At 62.0% G+C, this 21,690-nt stretch overlaps 6 protein-coding genes across 6 annotated transcripts; 5 read left to right on the plus strand and 1 right to left on the minus strand.

The window, feature by feature from the left end:
* Nucleotides 1–2,132, minus strand: S100A1 (S100 calcium binding protein A1). Its single transcript, XM_079547639.1, has 3 exons — nucleotides 2,109–2,132; nucleotides 370–518; nucleotides 1–280 (listed from the first exon to the last, which is right to left on the minus strand). The coding sequence occupies exons 2-3, from the start codon at nucleotides 508–510 to the stop codon at nucleotides 137–139; spliced, it is 285 nt and encodes a 94-aa protein (XP_079403765.1). The 5' UTR covers nucleotides 511–518; nucleotides 2,109–2,132; the 3' UTR covers nucleotides 1–136.
* Nucleotides 2,133–6,978: 4,846 nt separating this feature from the next.
* On the plus strand, nucleotides 6,979–8,563 carry LOC306956305 (protein S100-A14-like; the record flags this gene model as incomplete). The annotated part of the gene is made up of 3 exons (XM_079547671.1): nucleotides 6,979–7,011; nucleotides 8,202–8,348; nucleotides 8,444–8,563. The coding sequence occupies 3 exons, from the start codon at nucleotides 6,979–6,981 to the stop codon at nucleotides 8,561–8,563; spliced, it is 300 nt and encodes a 99-aa protein (XP_079403797.1).
* A 4,583-nt stretch (nucleotides 8,564–13,146) lies between these two features.
* S100A16 (S100 calcium binding protein A16) lies at nucleotides 13,147–13,607 on the plus strand (the record flags this gene model as incomplete). Its single annotated transcript, XM_079547579.1, has 2 exons — nucleotides 13,147–13,299; nucleotides 13,443–13,607. The coding sequence occupies 2 exons, from the start codon at nucleotides 13,147–13,149 to the stop codon at nucleotides 13,605–13,607; spliced, it is 318 nt and encodes a 105-aa protein (XP_079403705.1).
* A 2,233-nt stretch (nucleotides 13,608–15,840) lies between these two features.
* On the plus strand, nucleotides 15,841–16,575 carry LOC306956288 (protein S100-A4-like; the record flags this gene model as incomplete). Its single annotated transcript, XM_079547651.1, has 2 exons — nucleotides 15,841–15,984; nucleotides 16,417–16,575. 2 exons carry the CDS (start codon nucleotides 15,841–15,843, stop codon nucleotides 16,573–16,575), a joined length of 303 nt encoding a protein of 100 aa, XP_079403777.1.
* A 1,879-nt stretch (nucleotides 16,576–18,454) lies between these two features.
* LOC306956132 (protein S100-A4-like) lies at nucleotides 18,455–18,852 on the plus strand (the record flags this gene model as incomplete). The annotated part of the gene is made up of 2 exons (XM_079547546.1): nucleotides 18,455–18,610; nucleotides 18,688–18,852. Exons 1-2 carry the CDS (start codon nucleotides 18,470–18,472, stop codon nucleotides 18,850–18,852), a joined length of 306 nt encoding a protein of 101 aa, XP_079403672.1. The 5' UTR covers nucleotides 18,455–18,469.
* A 1,422-nt stretch (nucleotides 18,853–20,274) lies between these two features.
* LOC306956160 (protein S100-A6) lies at nucleotides 20,275–20,866 on the plus strand (the record flags this gene model as incomplete). The annotated part of the gene is made up of 2 exons (XM_079547574.1): nucleotides 20,275–20,412; nucleotides 20,726–20,866. The coding sequence occupies 2 exons, from the start codon at nucleotides 20,275–20,277 to the stop codon at nucleotides 20,864–20,866; spliced, it is 279 nt and encodes a 92-aa protein (XP_079403700.1).
* Nucleotides 20,867–21,690: the final 824 nt, after the last annotated feature.

The following is a 21,690-nucleotide window of genomic DNA, read 5'->3' on the forward strand; positions in this document are numbered from 1 at the left end:
GATGCCTTTATTGCTTAGCCAGGTCCCTGCGGGACCCCCGGGTGCACGAGGAGCAAAGGGTGGACATGTGGGGTGGGGTGGGGGGGCTCTGCTTTTGGGGGTGCCGTGGTTGGGTGCTGTGGAGCTGGAGCCCGGCTCAGGCGTTCTCCCAGAAGAAAGTGTTGCAGGCCACGGTGAGGGCGGCCACCAGAACCACGTACTCCTGGAAGTCCACCTCCCCGTCGCCGTTCTCGTCCAGATCCTGCATGATCTTCTCCACAGCCCCTGTGTCCTTCTGGGTCTGATGAGGGGGGATGGGACAGCAAGGGTGAGCCCTGGGGGCTGGCAGCCCGCTGGGACGCCCCGTGTGTCCCCCAGCACAGCTCCTACCTCCAGGAAGCAGCCCAGCTCGCTCTGCAGCAGCTCCTTCAGCTCCTTCTTGCTCAGCTTGTACTTATCCCCCTCTTTGCCCGAGTAGTGGTGGAAGACGTTGATGAGCGTCTCCATGGCCCCTTCCAGCTGCGATGCCATGGCTCCGGCTGCGGGAGGCACCCGCTGTGTTACAGGGCCAGCCTTGGATCGCAGTTCTCCCCCCAGCCCCATCCTGCAAGCACCTGCACCCCCTGCCCACCCTGCACCCCCCAACCAGATGCCGTGCAGAACGCCATTAGCGAGGCTGTGGGGTGCCCCGCTCCCTCCTCCCCCCCCTTTTTTAATGGGGTGCTGCTGCTGCGAACCCCCTTGATGGTATCAAACCACGGTGGGTACCCGCGGTCCCTCCGTCACCCGGCGCTCACCTGAGCTCCCCGCCGTGCCAAGTGCTGGGCTGGGCTGCCCAGGGATGTTAAATAAGCTCCAGGCCCCCTCCCTCCGGGAGGATCCGATACCAGGGCTGGACAGCCGGGCTGGCACCGTTGGGACGCCCCGCGCTGCCTTCGCTGGGCTTGGGAGGTGGGGACACTCCTCTGGCCCCGCTGCTCACCCCACACCTGGAGGAGCACTTCCAGCCCTTGCAGTGCTTATGGGGCGCTTCGGGGTGCTCTGCGTCTCCCCCGTAACCTCACACATCCCTTTTTGCCACCTCTGCGGTCCCTTGGGATGAGCAGCAGTGGGATGCTGGGGACGGGGTGGGCCGGCTCTGGGTCAAACCGTGACCCCGAGTGTGACCCATTGGGCATCCCCCATCTGTCAGCGCTGTGGTGCGGGATGGATCCGGCCCCATCCCTCCTTGGTGGCTGATGCGTGCGGGTATCCGGTGTCCTCGGTGCCGGCGGGGGGAACTGGCGGGGGCTATCGGGTGACGCAGCGCGGTCCCCCCGCTCCCTGCTCACAGAAAGGCCCTTGTCCCATTAAAAAAGCCCCACAATCCCTGCCCGAAGGTTGCCTCAGCAACGGTACGGCTAAAGAAACCAGATTCCTGGCCTTGCTGATAATCCTGGCTCTCGTTACCACCCAGCATCCGCGCCACCCGGCCGTGCCCGCTGCTCCTCCCCATCCCTGGATGTCCTCCCCCCTTCCCAGAGTGGTGCTGAGCCCCCAAACCGGGGCAGCCAGGGCCGTCCCCGATGCAGGGGGCTTCTGGCTGCTGGGCTGTGGTGTTTTCACAAGAGCTGGGTGGTGCCGGACTCTTTATCCCAGATTCCAACCCTAATTTGGGGCTAATTATATCCTGCTCCCTCCGTTTCCACTTTCCGCACTTCCTGTCCCTGTGGCTGAGAAATGCTGCGGCGTGGGGACCCCCAAAAGCCAACATCCCCCTAACTGTGCCACCCTGATCCCGTGGGGGTCCTGAGCCTGTCCTGGGGATGGAGAGCTGGGGGGGGAGGGAGGGGGTTGGATTTGGGGTGAATTGCAGGATTCTGGGGGCTCTGCTGCTGGCCTGCAGCTGGAATAGCTCGGGTGGCTACAGAGGAGGTCTGGATGGAGGTGAGGAACCCAGATGGAACTGTGTGGATGGTCTGGATGGAGAGGGTGATCCTGGGGGAAAGCACAGGCACTGCGTCGCTCCAGGACACGTTCCCTTTTTCCATTAGGACCCAGCAGCCAGCATGGGGCAGGAGCAAAGCCCAGGGCATTGGGGGAGGTCTGTGTGCAGCCCAGGATGGGGAGCAGACCCCGGTGTCACTCACGTGTCGCTGTTGGGGGGAGGTTGGCGGCGGTGGCACCTTCGTCCCCGTCTCAGCAGTGGGCAGAATGCGGCCGCCCCTTCCGGGACTGCCTGACCCTGGCACTGCATGGCCTGCACAGCTGCTGCAGGATTGCCCTGGGTGTAAAAATAACCCCGATCCCTTGCAGCCTTTGGCACGGGTGGGTGATGGGAGCCAGGCGGTGGCCGTACAGCTCCCATCACTGCGCTGAGCTCAGCTGGGCTCTGCCCCACTTTTATCAAACCCCAAACCTTGCTGAGAGCAGGAAATGCTCGGGTGTTCCCTGAATGGTGAGCTGGGTTGGAGCCACGAACCCAAAATCACATCGGAAGGGGGGTCTGTCCAAGGAATGGGACCAGGTGCCACCTGGCCTGTCCGCACTGGCAGCTCCCCGGAACAGCTCTTACCAAACTGGGAGCAGCGAGGGACGTGCCAGGAGGTTTACACACAACCTGGAACAGGTTTCAGCCTCTGCGACTCCCGTGCTCCACTTTGACCCAGCTAAACCAGTTGCTCCAGTTGCTGGTGCCGGGGCTGGGCTTGATCTTGTCTCTCGGATCCATCGCCGGAGCTTGGAAGAGGCTTTTCCATCTCTGGAGTCTGGGAGAGGAGAAGCTGCTGGGTGTGCGCTGTGCCGTGGTTGGGGACATGGCGGTGGCACGTGGTCTGGTGGCCTTATCCCATCTCTTCAATGGATGGGGTGGGCGATGAGTTTGGGACGGTGTCACAGCCCGCAGTCACCCTCTCTGGTGGAGCAGGACAGGCTGGGACAGCACCAGGATGTGGCGGTGGGCACCGACCCCACATCTGACCCCAAGCTTTCACCCCAGGACCTGCAGTCCCTGCGATGCTCACTCATCCTGATAGCGTTGGGGACCCTGAAGCCACCACTCCCCACATGTCCCCTCCTGGGGCCATGCAGCGTCCGCTCCCTCCTCACCCCATCCTGGCACCCCAAATTCCAGGGGTGACGAGTCACGGCCCGCCTGGCTTTGGGGCGCTGACTCACCCCCAATTTGTCCCCGTCCCTTCCGAGCCTGACTCACCCCGGCGGTTTCCCATCTCGGTCCCCTGACGTGGGGCTCAGCGGAAGGGCTGTCCCCCCGTCCCCCTGTCACCCCGGGATGGGGACGGACCGGATGGAGTGCAGGAAGGCAATTCCTGCCCTGTGAGCTGGTGTGACGGGTGTGAGGGTGGGGATGGGCTGCCTGCTGCTGGAGTCACCCTGTCCCCATGGATGGGTGGAAAGAGTGCGTCAGGGTTGGTGACACTGCCCTGCGCTCTGCTCCAGGTCCCCAAAACAGGTGGCTGTAGGGTCCCCAAAGGGACGTCCCTGCATCCATGCACGGCAGTGGTGGGGGTGCTTGCCCTGTCCTTGCTCATTGTCACATTCGGTGTCACCTGGCCTTGGGGACACCCCAAAAACCTCTGCTCTGGTAGGGACCAAGGGTGGACAGCAGTTAAGATGCTGCTGTGCTGCTGCTGGGGAGGGTCCCTGTGTCCTCTCCATCCTGTGCCACCAGTGCTGTGCCATGGGGAAGGCTCAGGGCGCCGTGGGAATGGCTGTGCCACAGCGGAGCCGTGCTGGGGCTGCCGTACACCGCGATTACAGAGGAGCGCTCGGGCAGTTCCAACCTCCTAATTAATTTGGATTAATTAATTTTCACAAAGCCCACTATTAATAGGGGTGATGTCAGCCGGCGGTGAGTCACAACTCTCACTTGGAGAAGGGTGATCCCAGCCCAGGCTTCGCAGCTGGGACAAACTGTTATGGGATGAAAGGGACAAAGGGGACAGCGTTGCCATCCCATGTGTATCCCCATTTCCATAGCAAAACAGAGCCTGGGAAGCACTGGGGAGGGGGAGAAGGGGGGGGGGGGTACACACCTTGCACCCTACAACTATCTGGGTGGCTCGGTGCAGCGAGTGTGCCCTGGGACCCCGTGGTTCATCCCATGACCCATCCCATGTCCCTACTGCAGGGTGCTGGCTGTGCATGGAGCGCTGCTGCTGTGCGGGGAGGGGACGGGAAGCTGCTGCCGGGCGGCGTCTGCAACGGGAAACCCAACGGGAAGCCCTGCGGGGGGGGGGGGGGTGAGGGACCGCGCACTGCAATCTACCACTATAAGACCCCGCTGGGGGGCTGCAGTTGAGTGGGGTAAGTGGGATCACCGCCCCCCATCCCCACCCTCTGGCAACGGCCGTGAGGCCCCGCGGTACCACCGTCCCCTTCCGGGTGTCAGCTGCCCTCCCCCGTGGCACATGATGGCTGGGGGGGGGGGGGAGGGGGGGGGTTTCATCCCTGCGGTGTAGAAGGGCAGCCCCCACTTCTGCAGGGCTGAGGCCACTCAAATTCGCTGCACCTTATGCTGGGAATGGTGGGGGTCCTCGCGTCCCATTGGGCATCACCTCCTCCCCCCAGGACGCTCCTCTCCCCGCAGCCCCCATGGCTGCAGCTGAGCTGACCCCAGTGGAGACGGCCATCGAGACCATCGTCACCGTGTTCGTCTCCCACACGAGGAAGGAGGGTCGAATGGGGACAATGACAGCCACCGCGTTCCAGGAGCTGCTACGGCTGCAGCTGCCCAACGTGATGAAGGTGAAGATGGGAGGGCTGGCGGTGGGGGGTCCTGGTCTCCGTGGGGACACTTTGAGCTGTGGGGCTGTTCCCTGTTTCTGGGGGTCTGTGAGAGTGGAAAAGCAAAACTGAAAGCATCCGAGAAGGGCTGAGGTGCTGCAGGTGGAGGGGCCGCGTGCTTCTGTGCTGGGGGGGGACTGACAGTGTCCATCTGTCCATCCGCCCCTCCTGTTTTCTCGGTCTGGGCTGTGGTGCTGCCCCTCGTGTCATCCCCCTATGGGGACAGAGGTGTCCCCTGGTAGTGGTGGCCATCTGTCCCCATGCCCTCCCTTTAGGATGTCCCCTCCCTGGAGGAGCAGATGCGGATGCTGGATGTGAGCACGGACCAGGAGCTGACGTTTGAAGAGTTCTGGAAGCTGATGGGCGAGTTGGTCCAGGTCCTATGGAAGGAGAGGGAGGAGAGGAAGAAGTGATGGGGATGGGGGGATGCTCATGAAGCAAAATAAAGAAGTTTTCATGGGCTTGGACATCTCTGCTATTCTTTGTGGAGCCCCCTGACGCAAGCAGCCCTGTGGTCCCACACCACAGAATCACAGAACCAACTAAGGTTGGGAAAGACTTCCAAGATCATCCGATCCAACTGCCAACCTATCACTGCCATGCCCAGCAGCCGTGTCCCTCAGTGCCACATCCATACATTTCTTGACCAGATCCTGCCGTCTCCAAACTGCCTTTGTGCTGATTTGGATTGCAGGGTCCCACCTGCACCCCACGTACACAACAACGGGGTCCCACAGAGCAGCAGGGTGCACCCACGGCACTGCAGGCCTCAGCAGTGATGCTGTAGGCATGCAGCCACCTCCAAGCCACCTTGGTGGGGTCACCTGGGGATGCGACCCAGTGCATGGTGCATGGTAGCTGGTGCATGGTGCATGGCACCCAATGCTCAGTGCATGGTACCTGGTGCCCAAAGCATGGTACCTGGTGCATGGTGCATGATATCTGGTGCCCAAAACGTGGTACCTGGTGCCCAAAGCATGGTATCCAGTGCATGGTGCATGATATCTGGTGCCCAAAGCATGGTACCTGGTACATGGTGCATGATATCTGGTGCCCAAAGCATGCTACCTGGTGCATGGTGCATGGTACCTAGTGCCCAAAACGTGGTACCTGGTGCAGGGTGCATGATATCTGGTGCCCAAAACATGGTACCTGGTGTCCATAGCATGGTATCTGGTACCCAAAACATGGTACCTGGTGCCCAAAGCATGGTACCAGTGCACGGTGCATGGTATCTGATGCATGGTGCATGGTACCTAGTGCCCAAAACGTGGTACCTGGTGCAGGGTGCATGATATCTGGTGCCCAAAACATGGTACCTGGTGTCCAAAGCATGGTACCCAGTGCACGGTGCATGGTATCTGGTGCTTGATACATGGTATCTGGTACCCAAAACATGGTACCTGGTGCCCAAAGCATGGTACCAGTGCACGGTGCATGGTATCTGATGCATGGTGCATGGTATCTAGTGCCCAAAACGTGGTACCTGGTGCATGGTGCATGATATCTGGTGCCCAAAACATGGTATCCGGTGTCCAAAGCATGGTACCAGTGCACGGTGCATGGTATCTAATGCATGGTGCATGGTACCTAGTGCCCAAAACATGGTACCTGGTGCATGGTGCATACTACCTGGTGCCCAAAACGTGGTACCTGGTGCCCAAAGCATGTTACCCACTGCATGGTGCCTGGTACCTGGTGCCCGTTCCCACGCGGTGCTGCACGGCCGTGCCGGATGGGGAGCGCTCGGTGTGGCCGTGCAGGAGGCGTTTCCCAGCCCCACGCTGGCCGGAGGCCAAGGCTCCCAAATGAGCCTCCTTGCACCACACCGTGTGCTGGGAGCTCCCACTCACACCTCCCCGGTATAAAACCCCGCAACAGCGCAGCGCGCGCACAGCCGGGACAGCCCTCGCAGCAGGTAAGTGGCCCGACCCAAGCTGAGGGGGAGAAGGGGGGGTTCCCCATGCCCAGGGGTCCACCACCTTCCTCCCCAGCCCCCTCCCACGCTCGGCTCTGCCACGACTTGCAGGGACGCTCCCACCCCCGGGACGTGTCCCGGCAGCTCGGCGCATCCCAGGGCGTCTTCCTCGCCCCGACTCCGAAGGAGGGGAACGCTCCCCCAAAGCCAACGCTGATCGCGACTCTCTCCCCCCCCCGGCAGCACCTCAAGACCCTCCAGAGCAAAGGGACTGCAGACCCCACAGGAGGAGCAGCATGGGCCAGTGCAACTGCCGCAAGAAGCGCAAGGTCTGCGGGCGACGCCGGCATTGGGAGGGCTGGGAGCTGTGGGGTGTAGTTGGGGGGACAATCTTGTCCCCACCCCTTGGAGCTTGGGGTGCTCTGAGCTGTGCAACCCCCCCCCCCCAGGATGAGTTTGGATTTGGGGTCTCTCCGGCCGGGATGAGTTTGGATTTGGAGATATTCCTCAGATTTGGGCGGACGGTGCTGGGAAAGTTTGGGGGTTTGGAGCTCCGTGCAGCCTCTCCGAGGATGGCAGAGTTCCCCCCGTGCCCTTCGGACATGAGCATGTGCCCACCTGCACCCCTGGGGGGGGGCACTGGGTGCTCTGCACCTGCAGAGGCCTCGGTGGGGGGTGGGGGCCCACAAGATGACTGGTTTCTCCCTAATGGCCCCATCGCATGATGTGGTTTCGGGGTGTTTCGAAGGGAAACCGCAGCGCCCCGTGAATCACCCTCGTTTCCCTTCCAATGCAGCTCCTGCTAATTAGCAGCGGGGTCGCGGAGCTGCTCCCTCCTCCCTCCCCCCCACTGGGATTAGGGTCTGCAGCCCTGTAGGGTGGGGATGGGTGGCCCCGTGATGGGCACTGACTCACAGCTCCACTGCCACTTGTGCAAAGAGAGGAAGAACCCGTCCTGCCCCACGCGGGGGTGTGCGCCCGGGGATGGGGCGGGGAGCGGTGGGGGGGACGGGGCCACCGGGGGTCGTGCTGGGGTCCTGTGGGAGGGTGAAGGGTCACGGGAGCAGTGTGTGGGTATTGGATCGTACAGAGAATGGTGGATGGGGTTCTGGATTTATATGGGGGGCCCCACGTCTGTAGGTGGGTCCCGGATTTGGATGGAGGGGTCGTGCAGTGGGACGGAGGGGTCCTGCATCTGTGCAGGGGGTCCTACAGTGGTGTGGAGGGGCGTCGCATCTGTACGAGGGTCTCAGGTCTCTATAGAGAGAGGTCAATACCGGTACGTGGGGGCCCACATCTGTGTGTGGGGGGGCTCACATCTGTATGGGGGCTCACATCTGTGCGGAGGGCCGTTGTACCCATAAGGAAGGCCCACTGCATCGGTGTAGGGCGGTGGCACGGAGCGTTAACACATCTTCCACATCCCTCTTGGGGTGGCCCCTCCTTCCTGGGGTGTCCCCTCCCTCCTGGGGTCCCCTCACTCCCTCTCAACCCCCCCTTCCCCATCCCCATCCTGCAGGACAGCCAGGAGCTCACCGATGTGGAGCGCGCCATCGAGACCGTCATCAACCAGTTCCACTGCTACGCTGTGAAAGGGCAGAAGGAGTACCTGACCCCCAACGAGATGCGGGAGCTGGTGGTGCAGAAGCTGCCCCATTTGGGGAAGGTGGGGGCACAGCTCGGAGATCGGGGGGGGGGGGGGGGACGACTGGGGACCCCACCTCTTGTCATTGCTCTGATGGTTTTTCTGCCTCTCCGCAGTGCGTTGGACCCCTGGATGAGAAGATCGAGTGCATGGGAGACCCTGATGAGGCCAAACTGGAGTTTGGGGAGTACTGGGACATGATGGGGGATGCAGCCAAGGGCTGTCGGAGGAAGTAGGGCCGGGGGGGTGGGAAGGCGCCGCTTCGGCCCCGCGCCACGAGGAGCTCCTCAGCCCCGCAGCGCCGCAGCGAGAGGGACTTTGCTCCTTTCCCCCAAACCCCTCCGATGTGGGACTCCGGATCAGCACCGATGACACCGTCAGTAGTTTGGGGGTGTTTTCTGCCCCCCTCTCCTCCATCCTGGTGACCGCAGTCCCTGCACGGGTGTGGGGTCCCCGTGCCCCCTCTGATGGCTGCGCTCGGGGTGGGCCGGTGGTGGGATGTCAGCTGCTTGCGGCACGTGCAACCGTTTTTGTATAAATTAATAAAGGAAAAAAATGGAAGAAAACAACGGCTGGAATGGGAAGGCCTTGCTCTGTCATGGGAAAAAGGGAGAGGGAGGGACGGGGCTGCGCTGCTGGGCTGCGCACCCCACTGCAGAGCACGAGGGTGCGAGGTGCAACGGGGGCTGTGCACATGCATGGGGCGCTGCCCGTGTGTGTGCAATGCTGCTGGTGTGCATGCAATGCTGCTGGTGTGCATGCAATGCTGCTGGTGTGCACGGCTCTGCAGGCGTGCAAAGGGCTGCATGGGGTGAGCGTGCATGGGATGCTGCGCGGTGCTGCGGTGCCCACATCTGTGGTTCCCACAATGGGGACCCCACAGCAGCACCTGAGCTGTTTGTGTGCGGCTCACGTGCTGGACTGGGGGGAACCCTGGTGTTTCTGAGGTTGGGAAGGTGTGGGGTCAGTGGACAGGAGCTGGGATTTCTGTGTGAAATGCCATATATCTGGGACGGGGCGGTGGTTCCCACTGAGCTCTGTGTCCTGGAGGAAGCCATGGACGGGGATGGGATGGGGATGGGATGGGGGTGGGATGGGGATGGGTTGAGATGGGATGAGAATGGGATAAGGGATGGGGATGGGTTGCGATGGGGTTGAGAAGAGGATGAGGATGGGATGGGGTTTGGATGGGATGGAGTTGGGATAGGGAATAGGATGGAGTTGAGACGGGGTTGGGAAGGGGATGAGGGTCGGTATGGAGATGGGATGGGGACCCAATGAGTGCCATCTCCGCCCCTGCACTGGTGTGCACCCCGTGCTCTGGGAAGGATAAAAATAAGGATGAAAAAACCCCAAAACCTGGAGAAAGGTGATAAAAGTGGAGCCAGGCCGGGGCTCCTCCCGACACCGCCACCGCGACTCGGCCGCGGCCGCCCTCTGTCTCCTCTCACCTTGGGGTGGATTTCACAACACGAATGACTATTTATTGTTCCTGCCTTGGAAATAAATACATGGAAATTAAGCCGAGAGGTGTGGTGTGCATTTAATTAGAGACAGGAAATGTGTCAAATGGTTGGGGTGATGGGAGGGGGAAAAGGGATAAGGGGCTGTGGGGTGCTCTGTGGTGGGAGGGGGACCCCGGAGTTGGGTTTGGTGACCCCAGTGCTGTCATGCGCAGTTGGTGATCCCGTGGTTTGAACCAGCTTGATAAGGATCTTTGGGGCAGGAAGAGCTCAGTCCCACGGCTGGGTAACTTGTGAGCCCAAGGAGCACGGCAGGGGCGCACTGAGGTGGGGGTCCAGGGGAAGAGGAGCTCACAGGGACGACAGAGGTGTCTGGGAACCGCCGTGTGACGGGGCCCCGATGCTGCACGGCGGCTCCACGCACACGCCCTGGATGCCTTGTAAAAATACGGGCTGCGTTGTGACATCGGCCCGGCACGGGGTAATGAGGGCTGTGATTCAGAGTGAGCTGTCTGCCCGCGGGGCCGGGGAGGGCTCCCACCCGACGGGATTGCAGCACCGGCACTGCGCTCCTCCTCAACCCGAGATCAGGCAGAGGGGAGCAGGGTTGACACACAACACTTTTCCGGGGCCCGGTGTCCCAAAAGCAGAGGTACCCACAGAGCAAAGGAAGAAACGTGGGCGTCTGCTGCCCGGCGCCGTGACCTCCTCTTTGCATCCCAAAATATGCAGCTCCGGTGTCTCCGTATCTGATCTGCGCATTGGATCGCCGCGCCATCGCTGCGCCGACGTGGGGTGCAATTTGCTGGCCTGGTTAATTATGGCTGTGAGCTCTTGGCACAGCCCTGCAGCGCATCGTCGGTCCTCCCCGTGTGTCTGAGGAGGGCTGCGCACCCTTCACCGTGAGCACTTTGGGTTCAGAGAATCCCAACCCAACCAGATCGTTTCCAAAGTCCCTCGGGCTGCATGGAGATGGAATGACCCCAATGGATGGGTTCTGTGTTCGTGTCCCACTGCCACGCTCAATGCGCAACGCCGTGTGCTCACCCATCCGCTGGTGATAGACAACGGCGATGTGCAGTGGGTTATGTGAGGAAAAGAGGAAAAATGGGGGCGGAGGAAAAAAAAGGAGAGAGGGATGGGGGAGGAAAGTCAGAATCTCTGCCCCTCGGTGCTGGCGCAGGTTCTGGGTTGGTGACACCCGGCCAAGGGAGGCAAACCCAAGCATCGAGTCATGGTCCCTTCTATCTGTAGCACAAAGAGGGTATTGCGTACCCACACATGGGAGTAGGGGGGATTCAGCATTTGTGCACACGTGGAAGGGGAAGGGCAGCACGGATCCTTCCTCCATCGGGTCGGGCCATACCCCCATCGCTGCCACGTTGGCCCTTTGCGTCAGCGTCTCGCAGCAGAGGAGAACTCCGCACGGGGACAACAGTGCCGTCCATCCCCCCCATGCATCCTGCAGCCTCTTGGCGAGCGCTTTTGGTTCCCTAATTCCAGCTGCGAGCTCCGCACGTGGTTTCCGTTCCTTCTTTGCTGCTAAGTAGTGCCCCAGTGGTGGAGACCCTGAAATCATTTGAGAGAATTTCTGCAGGACCGTCGGGCGAGCGGCTCTCCACACGTCGGTACGGGGAAAGGGTGGGATGGGGACCCAGGGGTGGCCCCGTGGGGTGGGCTCAGCGGCCCCACTGCGGTGTGTTGCAATCGGGGCTGCTTCCAGGTGAGCTGGGAACGCCCTGGGACGTCAGGGAGGGGCGGGAGCCTCCTTAAAGCCCTCGGGCCCACGGGATGGGCGCGAGGTGAAGACGAGCGGGCGGCACTGCTCCCACGGCTCCGCGGCCGACAGGAGGACAGACAGACACAGCGGGACGGGCGGACGGGTGAGGCGCTGCGCCCAGCGATGGGTGCTGCGGGGGGAACGCTCACCGGAACGTGTGGCTGCAAGCGGAGTGGAAATCCCCCCCAACCCCTCCCTGAGCCCTTCGGCAGCTCCTTGCATGCGGGATCGGGCGGCGGATGGGGAGCTCAGCACAGGGGGTCTGTGGGGCTGTGGGAGGAGGAGAGGAGAGAGGAGAGAAGGGAATCATCATGGCGGCAGGAACAGGCAGGAGATCAGCCCTGTCCCACCCACCCATGTCCCAGCGCAGGGACAACATCCCCACGTCCCGGTGTGGGATGATGTCCCCCCGTCCCACCATGGAATGAGGTCCATGTGCCCCACCATAGGATGATGTTCTGTGGCTCTGGGGGGTGCATGGTGGGACCAGTGCTGTGAATCTGTGTTGGAGCAGAGAGGTGGGGCCCAGCGGGGTCTTTGGTTGGAACTGCTGCAAACGTGGTGGTGTTTAACAGCCTGGGATGAGCAGAGGACAGAAGTGGAGGTCTATGGGGCTGCAGTGGGGGCTGCAGATCACAGCAGAACTTGCTACCAGCACCAGGCCCTTCAATGGCCCCACAAAGGGGTGGGGACAGCTCACGAGCGCACTGAGACACGACGGGGAGAACCTCGTGCCCCGTGCTACCACCCCGAATTGCTTCCAAACCCTGCATGCAGCTGAAACGGGGGAAGATGGATGCAAACGTGGGGTGAAATTGGAGCGCGGTGGCACCGGGATGGCACCGATCCACCATGGGGTGGCTCCAACCGTGACCCACACCGCTCAGCGGTGGCACCAATCAGCACTACAAGAAGCAGCATAGCTCTATGCTTTGCTCAGCCTCATCCCTGCTCAGGAAGGAGCCGGGACCGGACGGCGTCGTTTCCGTCCCTGCCTGTGTGCATCCTGCTGGGATGCGGCCACCGGACCCCGTGACAGCAGCAATCCATAGAGCACATCCATAGGAAGGGGCTCCATAGGAAGGGAATCCCGGTGTGGGGTGGCCGCGGGGCACAGCGGACGGACAGGGTAGGACTTTAGGGTTGGGGAACCCGTGGCTCGTGTGGCCCAGACCTATTTTGGGTGACGCCTCAACCGAGAGCCCCGCCGGGGTGTTCCTGAGCCGTGAAGCAAGAGGAGGGCTGGCCGGTAATTCCTGCCACTCCCTGCCCCATTCCAACCTAATGAGCCCTGGGAACCGGGCGCCGCGGTCCGGGCACCGCGGTGCCATAATTATTGCCGTCCCACGCGCCGGGGGCGGCCGCCCTGGAGGGCAGGTGGGGTGAGCAGTGCCATTTGGGGTGATAGAGAGCACCAGGTGCTCAATTTTGGGGTGGAAAACGCCTCGTTGGGGTCAAAAATGCTTTTTTGGGGTCACGCGCCTACCTCTGTGCTTCCTCATGGGTTTCCCTAAGCAGAAGCCCCGCAAATGCCCCAGCCCTGACCCCCCTCCATCCTGCAGGTGAACGTGGGGCGATGGCGGAGGGCACGGAGCTGGAGTGGGCCGTCCAGGTGCTGGTGAACAACTTTGACAAATATTCGAGCCGCTGCTGCTGCCGGAAGCCGCGGCGCATCAGCAAGAAGGATTTCCGCAAGATGCTGAGCCGTGAACTCAACCACATGCTGACGGTGAGGCTGGGGGGGACGCGGGGATGGCTTCGGGGTCCCCACACATCTTCCCCTCACCCCCACGGGGTCAGGGTCCCCACACATCTTCCCCCCACGGTTCCCATGGGTTCCCACGGGTGCCAAAATCTCGCTCTGCCCCGCAGGATACCGGGAACAGGCGCGCAGCCGACAAGCTGATCTGCGACCTGGATGAGAACAAGGACGGGCGCATCAGCTTCGAGGAGTACTGGACCTTGATAGGTGGCATCGCCAGCCCCATCGCTCACATCATCCGCCAGCAGGAGCAGAGCATTAAGCTCACCAAGTAGCTGGGCTGGGCCTGACCCCCCCCCCCCAGACCCTGAGCTCAGCCCCCGCTGCTCCACAGCCCCTCTGCTTTGTGCCCCTCATGTCCAGGGCACGCAGAACCCCAAACATCAGAGTAAAGAGGCACGAGGTCACCACGGAAGGCTCCTCCTGCACCATCCCTGTCCTCATCCCCCCCCAGAGCTGGGCTGGAAGCGCAGAGAAAGGCTTCCCCCTCACCTAGGACAAAAATGCTGTCCATTCCCAGCCCACCCCAACCAGCACCCCCTGTACCCTCAGAGGACCCTCTCCTCCTCAAAGTGTTGGAGTTTTCCACGGCGTATCCCCCCAACTCCCCTCCTATCCCCCCCCCCCCCCCCCCGAGGCTGGTGAAGGTCTGCCCTGCCCACCCCTGGGGCTGGGAGCTCCCGGCTGTGGCCGCGGGTTATTTATTGCAGCAATAAAGTTTGGAGGAGCAGCGGGGTCACGGCGAGGATGGTGAATGCGGTGGGGATGGGGGCACCGAGTGGGAAAGGGGAGAGGGGAGGAAGGGTCCTCCCTGTCCCCTAACGACTCTCAGCGTGTCACCACGAGGTGTCACCACTGCCCGTGTCCGTGGGGCTCAGTCGCGATGCGTCCCGGTATGGAGTCCCCATGCCGTTCCCAAAGTGACCCCATCCCGCAGCCCCACCTCTGCGTACCCCAATGGGACCCCCGAGCTCCAGCGGGCACAGAGGTGTCCCCTGAGCTCCCACGGAGACATCCCGTGCCCCCTCCCCCCCACATCCCCCAGCACAAGGGGGTGGCAGCACTTCGGGTTGGGGGAGCTCCCACCCATCCCGAATTCCGCCCGCTCCGCACCACCGCCGCGCAGCCTCCCGTTTTGCCCCGGGGATCCCGGTGGGGTTTTGAGGGGGGGGGGGGACGGAGGTGAGGGGGGGAATCCGTGGGAGCCGCCTGCGCTGAGTCAGTGCGCAGGAATCCCGTCGGGGCGCGGCGGGGCCGTGACTCACAGCGCTGCTCCTGGCCGGGCGCAGCGCAGCCGCTGTGCGGGATCGGGAACCGCAACCTCCGGGTACGGGCAATCCCACGCATCCTTCCCGCTGCAGAGGGGCTACGGAATGCTCCCCCCCCTCCCCCGGGTCCGGTGAGGGGACAGTGCCTCCCGTCCCCGTGTCCATGCGGAGGTCAGCTGTGCGCATCCTTTGGGAAGGAGGGGTCTGCAAAGTTGTGCACCCCCCACCCATCCCCATGGAGACCCACAGCCTACGGTCCCTGTGAGCCGCAGCTCAGTACTGCTGCCAGTGAGGGGGGGGGAAACAGACCCTGCTTCTCCTTGGGACATCAGGGGAGGGCAGTATCCATCCTCCAGTGTCCATCCATGGCACATTTGGGGTCTGTGGGATGCCCCCCCAGCCCTGGGGATAAACACTGCCGTCATAAACACAGCTCCAAATGCGTGCTCCCCATGTAGACCCCCCCCAGCCACCCAACCCTGCAGGAGGGGGGGGAACACCACCAGAGCTCAGCCACCCCCATCCCTGCACCCAGAACCAGGAAAGGCCCTGAGCGTGGGCCACCGCCACTGTCACCCTCACCAGCACTCGGGCAGGAGGGTGACAAGCCCATGGGTGTGCACAGGGACAACAGGGCTGCCTCCCCCCAGCCAGCATGTTTCCCCACTCCCAGCACAGCTTTGGGGCTGGGAGCGGGCTCAGACCCCTGCAAAGTGCTCCCCACGTGCCTAAAGCTCCACCTGCGCTGCTCACCTCAATCTCAGCTTACACTGCAATGACTGCTGCCATTGGCACCCATCCCTTGGCACTGGGGACACCGGAACCACCGCAACCACCGCCAGCAGCCAGAATATGGTGGCTGAGCACGGAATGGGGGCTGCTGCCTCATTTCTGCCCCATCCCCACGCTCACCCCCGGCCCCCTCCCCCTTCTCCAATTAATGGCATCACGCAGCTCAGTGAGCAAAAATGGGGCGCGGGCGAAACCCAGGGCTGGGAACAGCCGGGGGCGAGGGGCTGCACCCCCCAACTGCCCTATAAACACCAGCACACAGCGACAGTGGCACCGACACCCCAGCTCCTGCTGTCCCTGCTCAGCATCGACCCCGGTGAGTCCCTTTTTGCCCTCGATTTACTCCACAGCTGCAATTTGGGGAGCAGATTCCGCACCCTTTTGAGGCGCGCCGTCCATCCGGGTGGGTTCCTCCCCGCGGTCACCCTGCTGTGTCCCCACACAGGTGATGATGGCGTGTTCCTTGGAGCAGGCGTTGGCTGTGATGGTCTCTACCTTCCACAAATACTCAGGGAAGGAAGGGGACAAGTTCAAGCTGAGCAAAGCGGAGCTGAAGGAGCTGCTCACCAGGGAGCTGCCCGCTTTCGGCACCGTAAGCGCACGTAGGGACATGTCACAGCCACAGCCTGGTGTGAGCAAAGCAGCCCTGGGGCTGTGCATGGAGCAGGGGGTGGGGGGCTGCGTGCTGCCCCATAGCCCACCCAAAGGATGGACCCCATGCCTGGGGCTGGAGCAGACACAGACCTGTGGGTGTTGGGATGGCAGCGGCAGAGCGATGCTCCCATTTCAGTCGCTTTTTTTCCTCCTTCTTCTGCCTATGGTTTGATTGAGGGGGGGTGGGGGTGGAACGGGCAAAACTTATGAATGAAGAATGCATGCAGCCTGCAGAGCTCCTAAATGCCACCTCCCTTGGGAGGGAAAGAAAAAAAACCCTCCTCTCACTGTAAGAATGGAGGGAACTGGGGGCTTCCATCCATGTCTGCATGGAGACACCTCCCAGCCCCCAAACCTGCCGCCCCCATAGAAGCAGATGGATGAAGGGGAGTTCCGGCGCCTGATGAACGACCTGGACCACGACAAGGACAGCGAGGTGGACTTCAAGGAGTACGCCTGCTTCCTGGCCTGCGTGGCCATGGGCTACAACGAGTTCTTCCGCGACGCCCAACGGCCCCGCAAGAAGTGAATCCCACACAGCACTGCGCAATAAAGTCCTCCCAGAGCCTCACGCCTCCGTCTGTCTGTCTGTCTTCTCTCTCTCTCTTTGGGATTTTCCACTCTGCAGCTCCCCAGAGGCGCTTTTGGAAAAGGCTCAGAGCTGTCCCTGGGCGTAAAGCTGAGATCTCCGCTCCCTCCCACCCCCAAAATGTCACTGCTGTCCTAAGGAGGGGTTTGGGGCGCAATGAGCTCTGAACACAGAGCCCCCCCCCAGCTCAGCACAGGGGTGGGAACCAGGCAGGAACGAGCAGCGTTCATGGAAGGAACTCAACCAGACCCACACACTGTGCTCTCATGGGGGGTAGGAAACGTTGCTGGGTGCCCAGAGGGACCCTCAGCCCCTGGAGCTGAGGATGAACCCACACTGGGGGACAGGAGATGACCCCAACCCCATTTTGCTGCAGGCAGCTCCCCGTGTGCACAGCGCAGTCACTCCAGGCGGGTGAGCTGGGCTGCCCAGCACAGGGAGTCAGGGTTGGTTCATAGGGAGAGCTGTAGCTGCTCCCAAATGGCCCCAAACCCACAGAGCACACCTCGGGTCTGACATGGGGCAGAGCATCCCCAGCACAGCCCTCTGTAAGACCCTGAACACCATCACGTCCCCCAGTCCTCATCGAGACCCCACGTCCCTTCATGTCCCCCAATCCTCATCGAGACCCCACATCCCTTCATGTCCCCCAATCCTCATAGAGACCCCACATCCCATCATGCCTCCAACCCCCCCTGGAGACCCCACATCCCCTCATGCCCCCAAGCTCTGACAGAGACCCCACATCTCATCGCATCCCCAAACCCTTCTAGAGACTTCCCATAACCCCTCCTCACGCCACTCCAAACCCTCCCCCATCCTCACCAGCAGCTCCAAGCTCTGCCCTGCTCCATCCCATAAGCTTTATAAGGAGCCCCAGGTGCTTCTGACCCCTCCCAGTAATTAACACCAGGTTGCACCTGCTCCCTAACGAGCTCCAAGCCCGAGGGTCGCTTTTGCCCAAAGACATTTGGCTTTGTTCATTCGCACCCAGCACACTCGTTGTGCTGTTGGTGGGGTTTGGTGTCCCTGGTCCCCATCCCACAGCAGCTCTGTGGTCCTCACGCTCCCGGCCACGTGCGGGGCCACGCGGGCACCAAAATAGAGCCACGTTACACAACGGGGCGTTGGGAAACAGAAATGGCTGGCAGGTGGTTTGAGTTAAAAACAGAAAAAAGAAAGGAAATCTCCAACCCCCAACTTGGACCGACGCCGCTGGGGCTCGTGCCTCCTCTGACACTCCGACAGGCACTGCCAAATGCTTCGTCCCCCCATCAGTCTGTGCCTTCCATCCAACCCCCCCCCCCGCCCCCCCAGGGGCACTTTCTCCCCTTTTGGACCCAACCCACCCCCTGGGCTGAGCTGGGAGGAGGCTCTGGGGGGGAAGCTGGGGCTGCCCGTGGGGGTTCCTCTCTGTCTCCATCAGCCAATGCGTGGCCAACGCAGCGTTGGTTCCTCCTCATCTGTCTGGGGGGGGCTTGAGGGGGGTGATGAGGCTATAAAGCAGCACATCCCAGTGCCTTGCCCTCACCCATCCTGCCCGGATCGCTGTGCTCCAGCTCTTGGTGAGTCACTTTGCCCACGGTTCTCTGGCCACCCCCCAGATGCTGTTAACCCCCCCCCACAAGCACCGGAGGCTGCGTTCCCCTCTGCCAGCTGCTGCCACCCTCCATCCCCCCTGCTTCCTTCATCATTGCTTTTTATGGGGTCGCTCGCCCGGTGCTACCTGGCCCCGCTGCTTGGGGGAATGGGAGGACGTGGTGATGCACGGGTGTGAAACGCACTGGGTTCTGCCTTCAGCTGCCATCAGTGCCCCCAGACCCCTGGTGTCTCCATGTCGTGCCCCCTGGAGCAGGCGCTGGCCGTGATGGTCTCCACCTTCCACAAATACTCGGGGAAGGAGGGGGACAAGTTCAAGCTGAGCAAAGCGGAGCTGAAGGAGCTGCTCACCAGGGAGCTGCCCAGCTTCATCAGCGTGAGTGAGGTGGGGGGGACACGGGGCTGGGGGTCCTTTGGAGACCCTCGGTGCCACCTTTCCATCCCCATGCTCAGAAACGCACGGATGAAGCCGGATTCCAGAAGCTGATGAACAACCTGGACAGCAACAGGGACAGCGAGGTGGACTTCCACGAGTACGCCACGTTCCTGGCCTGCGTGGCTGTGATGTGCAACGACTTCTTCCAGGAGTACCCCGATAAAACGCCGCGCAAGAAGTGAGCAGGGGGGGTCAGCCGGGCTGCGTCACCCCTCGCTGCAATCTGAATGCTCTTCCAATAAAGATTGCTCCAAAGCCAGTCTGCTGTGTGAGATGCAAGCGGGGTTCTTGTATGGGGTCAGTGTGCTATCGTGCATGGGAAGTCTCCATTTCCCCCTCCACGTGCGCTTGGCAGGTGCTGGAAGGTGACTCAGAACAAAAAGGGGGGATTTGGGGTCTGGGTTTTGAGGCTGGACTTTGGGGTTGGACTTTGAGGCTGGAGTTTGAGGCTGAACTTTGGGGTCTGGACTTTTGGGGTTGGACTTTGGAGTTGGACTTTTGGGTCCGGGCTTTTTGGGTCTGGACTTGGGGTTGTGTGAGTGCCCATTCCCATGCACAGGAGTCACCCACAGGCTTGAGTCAGCCCCGTCCCCTTGAGTCAGCCCCACCGGCAGCGCCCTGCCCCGCTTCTCCTGGTTGGGAGATCTCAGGGATCAACGGCTCCGATGGCACCACGATAACGGGGACGGCGAGCAACTTCCAGCCCTGGTGATAAAGCAATCACTGACCCCACAGTCGGGACCGCAGCCCCACTTTGGCGATGCCAAAGGGAGCCGATGGGATGCGCTCAGTGTATGGGGCTGGGGGCTGTCCCTCTCCCACTGCTCCATGGGGCACCCAGGACCCACCCCCTATCGCAGTGAACCCCTGGGAACGGCGTTTCGGTTGTGTTCACGCCCGGGGTGGGGTTATGGCGTGCAGAGGAGTGGCTTCACCTCACCCCTGCACCCATCCAACCCTGGCCCCCCCCCCCGGGGGATGGGAGGACTCAGCCACGGCTATAAATGCACAGAGGAGCTGCGCACCACAGCCCTCCCTTCCCCGCTCCCGGATCCTGCCCTGCTCCAGCGGTAAGTTTCCCTTTCCTCCTTCCCATTCCCTTTTCACCAAACCCTTGCGGCAGTTCCGGGGCTCTGTGCTGCTCTCCAGATGTGCAGTGTGTCCAGATGTGGGGGACCCCCGAAGGAAGCCAACATCTTCCCCATGTCCTTTCCCATCTCGGGGCTGGCGAGGCGATGGGGACCGGAGACTTCAAGAAGGCTTCTTCCCATCCGCCCCACTCGTGCCCCCTTCTGCCCCCTATCCCAGCCCCCAGCAGCTCCCACAGCCCCGTGGCTGCGTGCGGAGGCGGCGGGCACCGTGCCCTATGAGTCAGCACAGCCACGGCCCTGATCTGTGCAACGCCCTGGGATGGGGGGGGACACACGGAGCAGCCCCCCACCTTCAGAGCTGTGCTGAGCTGGGGCCTGAGGAGCTGTGCCCCCAGCACCGGGCTAATGGGGGGGGGGTTGGGGGCTGTGGAGGGGGCTGAGGGTTTGGGAGAGTTGGATTAGGGGTTCAGTGGATGCTGAGCTCTGCCCTGGTTCACAGCCCAGCTCACAGCCATGGCAGCCCCTCTGGACCAAGCCATCGGGCTCCTGGTGGCCACTTTCCACAAGTATTCGGGCAAGGAGGGTGACAAGAACAGCCTGAGCAAGGGCGAGCTGAAGGAGCTGATCCAGAAGGAGCTGACCATCGGGCCGGTGAGTGCCCCGCAGCGATGCCAACACTGCTGCACCCACCCGGAAAACGGGCATGGGATGGGCAGGGTGGGAGGTGACACGAGGCCTGACGTCACCTGAGGGGGGGTGGCACAGCCCTGCCCCCCACACCTGCCCTTATGGGACGCGGTGTGAACACCCGTGCTTTGCTAGCGGGGACGTGGGTTGGGGATGTGCTCGTGGCTGGGTCCCTCGGTGCCCCCCAGCTGTGGTCCCCCTTTCTGGGTAAGCATGGGGTCACATCCCCCCCTTGGCACCCCGATTTTTAACGGCTCTGTGCTCTCTGGGGCTGCAGAAACTGAAGGATGCGGAGATCGCGGGGCTGATGGAGGACCTGGACCGCAACAAAGACCAGGAGGTGAACTTCCAGGAATACGTCACTTTCCTGGGTGCCTTGGCCATGATCTACAACGAGGCCCTATTGCAGTACAAGTAGGGCTGAGCCCCCCCCCCCCCAAAGGCCTCTAAGGGATCCAATAAAACCTTTTGTGAAGATTTGCAGCTGTGTTTTGTGGTCGTTGTTGAACTTCAGAGGAATTAAAGCCTGGCAGATCAGTGGAGCAGCTGAATGCGGCTGCGCTGTGTTCACATCGCAGGGGTGGGGGCACACTCTGTCCCCCCCCTATGAGCCCTCAGACCTTTTGGGACCGGACTTGGGATTTTTTTTTGCATCAGAACTGGCATGATGCATGAAGAGCATCCCGCCCTGTTGGCCCTGCTCTGCCCTGCGCCCAGCCTGCTGCTATATCCCCACCTCCATTCCATCCCCATGGTGCTGGGACAGCAGCGCTCAGCAAAGCAGCAGCGCAGTGGGCAGCAGAGGGCAGCCCGGGGCTCACTGTGTGTGCGTGTGTGCATGCATGTGTCCCTTCTCATCTGCCCCCCTTCTCATCTGCCCCCCTTCTCATCTGCCCCATGGGACGTGTGCATCTTCTCCCACCCCCACGTGGCACAGCCGTGTCCCTTCGCACCTCCCCACGTGGCACATCTGTGTCCCTTTGCACCTTTCCAATGGTGCATCCGTGTCACATCCCCATGCTGGCGCGTGCGTGCCCCTGCATCCTGCCCAGACAGATACACAATTATCACCACCTATTGCAAGAACTGCTGCTCTATCCCCACGCCGGCAGGGACCCCCTCTCGGGGAGGTGCACTCATCCTGCTCCTCGTACAGGCCGCTCTTTGTTTCACCATTTTGCAATGCCTGCTCCTCCTGGAACCAGTTCCTCGTGCTCCTGGAGGGGGAGGTGTGATGAACAG

Source organism: Tetrao urogallus (genome assembly GCF_951394365.1).
Source record: "Tetrao urogallus genome assembly, chromosome: 28".
Lineage (NCBI taxonomy): Eukaryota > Metazoa > Chordata > Aves > Galliformes > Phasianidae > Tetrao > Tetrao urogallus.